Source organism: Microtus pennsylvanicus, chromosome 4, assembly GCF_037038515.1.
Source record: "Microtus pennsylvanicus isolate mMicPen1 chromosome 4, mMicPen1.hap1, whole genome shotgun sequence".
Taxonomy (NCBI): Eukaryota; Metazoa; Chordata; class Mammalia; order Rodentia; family Cricetidae; genus Microtus; species Microtus pennsylvanicus.
In genome coordinates, this window is record NC_134582.1 from 73,183,318 (window position 1) to 73,193,708 (window position 10,391).

At 39.6% G+C, this 10,391-nt stretch overlaps 1 protein-coding gene across 2 annotated transcripts; it reads left to right on the forward strand.

Annotated features, from left to right (window-relative positions):
* Window positions 1–4,149: 4,149 nt before the first annotated feature.
* Window positions 4,150–7,728, forward strand: LOC142848729 (cathepsin Q-like). 2 transcript variants are annotated; one of them, XM_075970912.1, is made up of 7 exons: window positions 4,150–4,275; window positions 4,562–4,684; window positions 4,779–4,925; window positions 5,395–5,619; window positions 6,044–6,206; window positions 6,891–7,008; window positions 7,629–7,728. In XM_075970912.1, the coding sequence occupies exons 1-7, from the start codon at window positions 4,150–4,152 to the stop codon at window positions 7,726–7,728; spliced, it is 1,002 nt and encodes a 333-aa protein (XP_075827027.1). The 2 variants fall into 2 exon arrangements, with proteins under 2 accessions (XP_075827027.1, XP_075827029.1); XM_075970914.1 differs by having other exon boundaries at window positions 4,565–4,684.
* The last annotated feature ends 2,663 nt before the right edge of the window (window positions 7,729–10,391 follow it).

A 10,391-nucleotide genomic window follows, 5' to 3' on the forward strand; every position in this document is an offset into this window, starting at 1 on the left:
AGATGAGAATCTAAATCTCTAAAACTTTGTCATGTCCATTTCATAAGGGTGCCTGGAGATAAATTGAATAATATCAACGCAAACTTCTTAGAAGAGAAAAATGATCTTTGACACTCACGCAATACAGAATATATTTAAGAACGACACACTCCTCAACTGAGGCAGAGGTCTTAGCATTGAAATAACCCATGTAAGGAGATTTTGTTGCCAAGGAGAATATTGGAGCTCAATAGAAGAAAATTATTATGAAGAATGAAAATAATTGGCATAAAGGGATTCTGACTAAGTAGAAGTACAGAAACTTGCTACAGACTGGTAAAGTTGAGCCAGTTTCAGAGGGTATCTGGTAGGAAATTATCTCAATTAGATATTATGAGTGCTCAGATAGAAATAAAGGCCATCAGAATTGCTGCTTGACATAGAATGATACAAGGATTTAGACAGCATTAATAGATACTTGGAGCTCTGAATCGAGCCATGTCAGGTCTTATTTACAGATTCAGAGAATAAAGATTTCAATCACTTATGAACATAATGATTTGTTACTTTCTCTGTCTTAAACATTTTTCACTCTGAGCAGAGGAAGAAATATTTGGATAAATAACTAATACTTAAGTTTTGTTTTGTTGTTATTTTTTATTATTTTTTTATTGAAAAAAATTTCCGCCTCCTCCCAGCCTCCCATTTCCCTCCCCCTCCTCCCACTCCTCTCCCCCTCCCCCAACTCCTCTCTCCCTCCCTCTCCAGTCTGAAGAGCAGTCAGGGTTCCCTGCCCTGTGGAAAGTCCAAAGTCCTCCCCACTCCATCCTGGTCTAGGAAGGTGAACATACAAACTGGCTAGGCTCCCACAAAGCCAGAACATGAAGTAGGATCAAAACCCCATGCCATTGTCCTTGGCTTCTCATCAGCCCTCATTGTCTGCCATATTCAGAGAGTCCGGTTTTATCCCATGCTTTTTCAGTCACAGTCCAGCTGGCCTTGGTGAGCTCCCAATAGATCAGCTCCACTGTCTCAGTGGGTGGGTGCACCCCTCGTGGTCCTGACTCCTTTGCTCATGTTCTCCCTCCTTCTGCTCCTAATTAGGACATTGGGAGCTCAGTCCAGTGCTCCAGTGTGGGTCTCTGTCTCTATCTCCATCCATCGCCAGACTTAAAAGCCATATAAACAAACTATGATAGAAGTGTATGAAAATACATATACACATAAAAGAAACACAAGTGGGTCATCTTGTATTAGAGGAGATAGTACATTACCTAAACATGATATGTTACCAATTAAAACCTAGTTCTAAGAATGAGTTTCATCTCTTGGAATCATGATGTGGTATGTCCTTTGGTATATGTGTTCTTTTACTGGTTGATGAATAAAGATGTATTCACCTATGGTCAGTCAAAATACCACTAGGCAGGAAATTAAAACAAAGATACATGAAGAGTGTACGTGGACTTGAGGAGATCTTGTGTCGTCTCTGAAGGAGAAAGTTGCCAAATCATTATCAATATGCTGCAGCATGTGACAATACAGAGTGTAATTTATGGTGTAAGAGCTGACAAGGAATATGCCTGAGTCATTAGTCAAACTGTGTTGTACTTAATACAGTTTCTGTGTGATTATTTAGGTGGGGGCCATCATGAAATGAAAGTGCAGTCTCCATTTAAATAATCAAATGGCCTATCTTAGTCAGTGTTCTGCCATTACAGAGAGACGACATGACTGTGGAAACACCTATAAAGGAAGATATTTAAATGGGTCTTACAGTTTCAGGGGCATTGCCCATTTTTATCATGGCAGGGAGCACAGCATTATAAAGGCAGGCAGGCATGGTACTAGATAAGCAACAGAATTTCACATTCGAGTGATACTGGACTTGGCATGTGCTTTTGAAACCTCAAAACCAACTCCTAGCGATGGATTTCCTCCATCAAAGCTATACCTCCTAATCCCTTCAGATAGTTTTATTGACTAGTGAACAAGCGTTCAAACCTGTGAGCTTGTGGGAAAGATATTCTCTTCCATATCATCTAATTCCCCTCCCTGGAACCATAGGCTCATAGATACATCAGAATGCAGAAATGCATTCATTCCAAATTAAAGATATTCTATGGTCTGTAAGAGTCTCAACACCATTTAAAAGTCCAATATTCAATAATCCAATAAAAAATGGAGTACAAACCTAAACAGAGAACTGTCAACAGAGGAATCTAAAATGGCTGAAAGATACTTAAGAAATGCTCAACATCCTTAGTCATCAGAGAAATGCAAATCAAAATTGTCCCTGAGCCCAAAAGAATGGGTCCTGAAGCAGTAAATATAGTAACTTTGAATTGATGCTGTGCTGGGACAATAAAGAATGCTAGGTAAATAGTGCTTGTAGATGGCAGGCCCAGGTAACATCCAAAAGAGAAAAGTCAGAGAGTTTCAAGAGATGCAGCCAGAGCCTGCCATTTATTTTCCCTCTTGTACTTCAACCTTGAAAACCACTTGCCCCTTTGAGGTTCATATCTCCTAAATGTCTTGTGATATCCAACTGTATTACACATGGACATATAGAAACAGGGCATCCCAAGAGTCTGTGTTTTCTAGGATCCAACCATAGCTGAGGAGGAAACACAAAACAGAATGCATTGATTAACTCCTGCCAGGGATGGTAAACAAAGCAGCCCATTCTAACTGCAAGAGCACATCACACATCTTTTCCAGAAAGTGTAATCAGAAAGCAAGAAGCTCAGTACACTGTGATCCAAAGCCTACAGGACTGCTATCCAACTTGCTTTGACAAGGTTCACCAAGTCAGCTTCCTGTTGTCCAGAGAGGAATCCCACAGCCATGCCAGAGGGAAAGTGAGAGGTTATCTCTCAGAAAGAGCCTGAAGTACTAGTGCTTGGAGAATTATTCACGTCAGTAACACAGCCAATCAAAGGGAGAGCATGATTGATGGGTGGGTTCAAATGGATAGATATTTGAGATCTATAGCATGGGTAAGTCACTTCGGTGTTAGACTCTGGAACCTCAACAACCTCTGAGGAGTTGAGACTGTGGAGTGGACGAAGGCAGTAGCCGTCACGACAGAGAGGTAAGACCATGACTTTCCAAGGCAGAATGTCACGTACTTGTGGGGTGGGGGTTGAGAGACTCCAGGGAAAATCAAGTAAATGCCAAAGGCAATAGTCTAACCCTTAGGAACCCTGGAGTGTGTAGTGAAATGGGTAGGAAAGGTAAAGAAGACACTACATGCCTTATGGGTCTGCTTTTATAGGGAGGGTCTCATTACATAAAAGTTTGAGTCTGACCTCAGAGATTTACACAAGTAAACATCACTGGCACATACTGGTCCAGAAGAGATCATCTCTTGTACATAACTCCAGAATGGATCTGTTTTCATTTCACACGGACAGACATAGTAGCAGATGGTGTGTTCCTATCAAGTCTTTAGGCAGTGTTGCTTTTGAGAACCTGCAAGTTCAGAAATGGATAATCTCTCTATCAACTTGGTATTGTACTCCACGTACTCCCATGGTCCCGGCCTCCTTCTGGTTTTTAATGTGATGCTATCCTCACATAGGTAGTGAGTTGGGAGTTTGATTGCGTATTCCCAGCAGCAGAACACAAGTAATAATAAATGACTCTTCCAACATTCTTATAGAAGATATTTCACAAAGTTTCATTGAAGAGGGGAGGGTTAAAGTCAAACCTACCACTTTTTGTACATTAAAAATGCTTATGTTATCATGTAGTCCCAACTATTGACCTATTTTGAAAGTAGAATCCAATATCATGTGAGAGAAGTTTTGCTTGGTATAAAAAATGAGTCAGTGAAATCCTAAGAAAATGGTTGTCTTTTGCTTCTGTTTTTCACAGAGGATGGAGACATTTCTGAAATAGTGAGATGCAGTTCACCAAAAGTTTTCACTGCTAGAATTCTGGGGACAGGCTCTTCATTTTATATTGGATCTAATAAATACCAGTGGATGACTCAGTTCAAACACATCCTTGACCTTCTTCTACAATCTTTTAAAAAATATTTGGGACAATAATTCAACAACTTTTCTTGACCACATATGGATTAATTTCTTATGAAGGAATAAGAAGACATAAAAGCATTGCTGTAATTATGTCTTCATTTCTCTCTCTAATACAGGTTCTTCAGATATGATTCCTACTATCTTCCTGGTCATCCTGTGCCTAGGAGTTGGGTCACGTGTTTTGGCACTTGATCCTGGTTTGGATGCTAAATGGGAAGAGTGGAAGATACTCTATGAAAAATCATACAGCCTGGTTGGTATCCTGGAAACTGTCCAGAAGGGCACCAGAGTGCAGCTGTCTAGGCATAGTAGAGGTCATAAGTGTCCCACCACAACTACCACCACTGAGGTTGCTTAATCACAACCATTGTGAGCAATGGGTAGCCAGATTCCCTTTCGTCAGTATGGGGAGAATGTGTGACTATTGTGTCCTAGACTAGCTCTCCTGGGCCTCTAATCACCTGCACAGTAAATCCACAACATCAGCTTGTACAGGAGTTTAATTATAAAGAAATGTCACCTATTATGTTCTTATCCAGGAGGAAGAAGCACTGAGGAGAACAGTATGGGAAAAGAACATGAAAATGATTAAACTTCACAATGGGGAGAATGGCCTGGGGAAGAATGGCTACACCATGAAAATGAACGCCTTTGGTGACATGGTGAGCGTGACATGCATTACGTCACACTGTGCTCTGTTGTGTGTTTTACACGGAGTCTTTTCTTTTATAATCATTTATGTACTTTCCCTTGAAGACTGATGAAGAATTCGAGAAAATGTTGATTGCTTTCCCAATGAAAACACAAAAGAGGGGAAAGGGCATCTGGAAACGAGCTCTTAGCGGTTTACCCAAATTTGTGGATTGGCGAAAAGAAGGATATGTGACCCCTGTGCGGCACCAGGTTTGACAGTGCCCCCTGCCCTTCTTTTTAAACCATATTGAAGAGGAAAGAAATTAGTATCTTTGTTTTCTTATTGAATGAGGAGAGACTTGGAACTCATTTTTTAAATAATATATTTTCTTCTTTGAAATCTTCATATATTTTCCAATATATATTGATCTTGACAGTTCAGCAAACACATTATCCAGATATGCACTTCTACCACATCTCATTGTAGAGTTCACATCCCTATTGTCATTATATTGTCATTAATAACCGATAAAAGCAAAAGGTCTTTCACAAATATGTTCGGGGGTGGACCCACAGGAGCATGTGCATACTACCCGCATCCAAGTTTTCTTGGAGACTGCCAATTCCTTTCTAGGCATCTATCAACTGCCAGTTCCTCATGTTCACAAATTATTCACATGTCTATGTTGTTAGCTGAGTTAGTATTTGTTTGTGAAAGACCATATTTTCTTCACTCTAGGGCAATTGCGGTTCTTGTTGGGCTTTTGCTGCAACTGGTGCCATAGAAGGACAAATGTACAAAAAGACAGGCAAACTCATTCCTCTGAGCGTGCAGAACCTAGTGGACTGTTCTAAACCTCATGGCAACAATGGCTGTGCATCTGGTGAAATATACCGTGCTTTTCGGTATGTTTTGCACAATGGAGGTGTGGAGGCTGAGGCGACCTACCCATATAAGAAAAAAGTAAGTGGACCTCATGTTATTTCAGCTCAACCTGTAGTGAGGAACAACTGTAGATATGATACACTATCTTCAGCACTCAGATAGGATGGTAGAATCTCTCTGTACAGCATCATCGCAGCCATTAAGTATCATCCTTTGCGTAAAGTTTTGGTATCATGATTTTGGTATGACTGTCTTCCATGTACATCGAGAACATAGAAACTATTAAACATATAATACAGATGTCTGGAACAGTAAATTTTCTTATGGATAGGGGGAACTATTGGTTGTCATTGAAGACAAGAGAAGTTATTTTCAGTTCTAGATCTTTTAGTACCATTTCACTTCCTGGGATGAGTTACAATAACCCAGACATTTGTGTGCTCAGCTGCAAACTGCCAAGTGTTGGAAGAAACTGAGTCCTTTATCTCTTTAACTTTTAAAGGAAGGACCATGCAGATACAATCCTAAGAATGTAGCTGCTAAAATCAGAGAATATGTGACCCTCCCAGAAGATGAGGATATCCTAATGGATGCTGTAGCAACTAAAGGACCCATTGCTGCTGAAATGCATGTGTATCAGAAGTCTTTTTCATTCTACAATGAAGGTTAGCATATTTCCTTCGAATGAAGAAAATAATTGTGACATCTTTGTGTTATGACAAGTTCTAAGACTGGCTGTTAAGTAAAAAATATGACGTGAATGGTTAAGTTTCTGAACTTTACTCATCTCCAAATAGTCCTGAGTGCTGAATTTCTCCTGATATGCACACTCGTATGAAAGCTAATGTATCCTATTCAAAAAATTTATTGGTTAGCTGATTTTTCAACTCTTCTCCATTTCATGGATGTTTTAGTTGTTTATAGAAACTGATTGTTTGAAATCAAATTATAACAGAGCATTTTGATTAAATAATTTATGCCTTCTAAATTTAACTTGGCATGAGACTAGTAGAAAATCTACAAACTTCTAAGGAGTCAATTCATATGCATGCAGACAATAGCTATCAATAAAACTCACTACTTTGGATTTCTTCAGTTTTCTGTGAAACTGTGTGTATGTGTGTCTGTGTGAGTGTGTGTGTGTGTATTAGCATTCTTGCAAACAATTCATCTAGCTCAAGTCTGACTGTAGTTTATATCGAGTTCAAGCATGATTGCAGTTTCTATTTAGCTGAAGTCTGATTGTAGTTTATATAATTTCAGAGAGTGTTGAAATATTTCCACTGTTGGTGGCTGTGGTCACTCTCAGGTGTCCTGTGCATCTCACATCAGCTTCTGTTATTTCCCAGGCATTTATCATGAGCCAAACTGCAGCAGTACTGATGTTAATCATGGAATTCTGGTGGTTGGCTATGGATTTGAGGGAAATGAAACGGATGGTAATAACTACTGGCTGATCAAGAACAGGTATAAATTGCCCTGAAAATCTGTATTTGAAATTCCAGGGGCTGGAGTGATGGTTCAGTGGTTAACTGCACTGGATCTCATCCAGGAGATTCTTCCAGGCATCAATTGTTTCCCAGTCATTATATACCTTCTATATTGAGGCAGTGTTTCTTGCTGATCTAATAATTCACTATTAAGTCTGCCTAGCCAGCATGTTCTTGGTATGTTCTGTGTCTATGTCCAAAGAATGTGGGTTACCGGCACACTATAATGTCAATCTGGCCTTCCCGGGGCTCTTGAAACTGATCTCAGATTTTAACTTTCTCAGCTCTCATATAGCCCTAAGAACTTACTAACAATATGTTATCATAGAATTCCCATTGCTTCACTGGTTTCAAGGGTATCAATGTCATGTATGTGACATTGATTTTCTAAAATATGATACATTTGATAGTTCTGAAACATGTAATGTTAGAAAGGCATCCTGCTGTGGTTTTTACATGCCTGTGTGAAGCACCTCTTAGTACTCAGGAATAGACCCTCTGCCTTTCCTGATCATTTTGTTAGGTTGGTCTCTTGCCTATTGTAATAAATCCAGCATGTGATAATATTTCTACTAAATAGAATATGATTTCTTTCAGCTGGGGAAAAAGCTGGGGCATGGACGGCTACATGAAAATTGCCAAGGACAGGAACAACCACTGTGGAATTGCTTCATATGGCCACTACCCTCTTGTGTGAGCAGCCTGCTGCCCACGTGGAAGCAGTTAGCAGGAGACTGCATTTCCAGAGAGGTTGTATCCACTTCAAAGACCAGCCTTTGCATAGTGTGTTAAAATGCTGAGTCTCTCAAGATCCACACTGCAATGTGAATTCTGGGAGATTTCAAGTATTTGAAATTATAAGATTTGTAACTGCCTCTATCTAATGAGTGCTTATGATTACTGCAGTAACTTTATTTTTAATTTTAATGCTGTGGAAATAAAATCATTTAAAAATTAAAATTCAAGTATCATTTCTAGTTTTGTATATATATATATATATATATATATATATATATATATATTTGTGCAGTTACGTTTTTGTTGTCAAGCATGCAATTCACCTTGAAGTGGGACTCAGTGTTGTGTTGGTGTCTGGAAGAAACAGTGGGTGGATTTTCCTTGATGGAATGTACTGTTCATCGCTGTGATTTGCTTTAGGGATTCTCTTTATCCACCCGCAACCCTGCTCTAAGGAATCTATGACAACATCTGGATTTGAAAGTTTTAGCTAACACAAACATGGAAGTCCACAGAAGTATCTTCATTCCACCTTGACTGAAAATCAGAGAGTTCATGCCTATTCTTTCTCCTTCACGGCTATTGACAAGAAGATTGGCTTGAGGTGTGTCTACTAATAAAATATCTTGGCCGAGGGTGCGGTTACTTGGTTCTTTGGGTATTAAGATGACCCACAGAGGGGGATATGTTGCACCTTGACCAAAGGTCTGAGGGGTCAGATATATTATGTTTCTTCAAGGAGATGACAGGATGTTTGGCCCAAGGTGTGACTGCTTTCAGGATGCTTGGTCTAAGGTGTGATTGCTGCATGTCCTGCCTAAACAACAGAATACTTAACTCAGGAAAAAGTTTCTTGATGCTTCAGGCACTGAGGCACGTAACTGCTCTATTTCTTCTGTGTATCATGTTGAAGCAATCTTTTGACTTCTTCCCCTACCTTTGGATTGGGTTATATAAGTATATGGAAAATAAATGCAGGCAAATTCAGTATTCACTGAATTGACCTTCCAACTGTTTTCTGTGAGTGTGTATCTCTGTTCCTTTGAATATTTCTAATCCACATGCCCCTACCCTGGAACATGTGAACCCTGTTGAGGCTGGACCCTGACAGATGTTGCCCCAATGCTGGACCCCAGTTTCAGTTCTTGGCCCCTCTCTGCAGTGCAATGGCACCATGTGCTCCTTCACTGCATTGAACTGGGCTGAGACTCTCTCTTATTCATTAATTAACTTCGTGTTGGCATTGACTGGAGCCTAGAAACCCTGCTACAGTAGGCTCTAATAAGTGTAACATAGCTGAAACACATGACAACGACTTAGAAATAGCCTATAAAGCTATGAAAAAATTTTTAAAGGAGGAATGAAAAGGTAAATGAGGAGAAAAATGGTGTGGGACAGTGGTCTGTCAATTATATATTAAATAAATGTTGATTGGTCAGTAGCCAGGCAGGAAGTATAGGCAGGACAACCAGACAGGAAGTAGAGGCAGATCAAGGAGAACAGGGGAATTCTTGAAAAAGAAAAGCTCTTTCTATAGTCCTGTTCCATCCACAGAAGAAGCAAGATGTGACTGCCCCTCAAAAAGTGGTACTGAGCCATGTGGCTAATATAGATAAGAATAATAGGTTAATATAAGTTATAAGAGTTAATAAGAAGCCTGAGATAATGGGCCAATCAGTTTATAACTAATATATACCTCTGTGTGATTTCTTTAGGACCTAATGATTGCAGGGACCAGGTGGGACAGAAAAACATCTGACACCAAACCGTGCCCAACATGGGACAATTGCATCCACATAAGCCTGAGAGAGCTTGGAATGTTATTCTAGATAAAAAAGAATAGAGTTAAACATGTCTTCCTAATAACAGCATTTTCTCAGATGGGCTCTTCTTGCTAGAGACAAGTGATCTCATTTAAGAGAGGCTTCCTGACTCAGCTTAAGCTGTAAAACCTTGCAGTTCTTTTAAAATGTCCTACCACAAAACACTTAAATGGTGTTGATGAAAAGCGCCTGCATGCCTTTTGGTTTTCAGCTATAGCAGAAAAAAAGCTGCGCCATTTTAAAATGCTGGCTTTCTGAGCCATCCTGCCAGCACTAACTCTGATTCTTTCAGGCAGGAGGTCCAGCTACAGAGCATTTGACTGTGTTTTGTGAGCACACTTTTACAGTTTGCTTACTTGCAGGGACCTTGAGATACCATAGAGTTGTGGCAATAAACATGGCTCTGGCCAGTTCCTCAGCCATGAAGCTGGAATCTCAGAAAGCTAAGGAATGGGCTGGATCCAGTAAAAAAAAAAAAAGAGCAAGTAGCATATACAGAAAGGACTATTAGAATAACATACATATGACTTCCCAATTGAGACTTTAAGGTCAGAAAAAACTGGACAGTAGTTCTACAAATTCTAAGAGATCAGAGAATTCAGCACAGTCTGCTATATGCAGGAAAACATTAAATCAAAATAGACTGAGAAAGACAACCCATGAAAAAGTCATATTTAAGCAGTATCTATCTAAGTGTTCAGTCCTATCATAGGTGCTAGAAGGAAAATGTCAACCTAAACAGGTTAACCAAACCCAAAAGAACAGCACTAAATAAGTTCACATCAGAATTAAAAAGAAG

Coding starts and splice junctions, on each gene's coding strand:
- LOC142848729 (XM_075970912.1), top strand. CDS start 4,150: ATGATTCCTACTATCTTCCTGGTCATCCTGTGCCTAGGAGTTGGGTCA. Junction 4,276..4,561: donor ATGAAAAATCATACAGCCTG/GTTGGTATCCTG, acceptor GTTCTTATCCAG/GAGGAAGAAGCACTGAGGAG. Junction 7,009..7,628: donor TACTGGCTGATCAAGAACAG/GTATAAATTGCC, acceptor GATTTCTTTCAG/CTGGGGAAAAAGCTGGGGCA.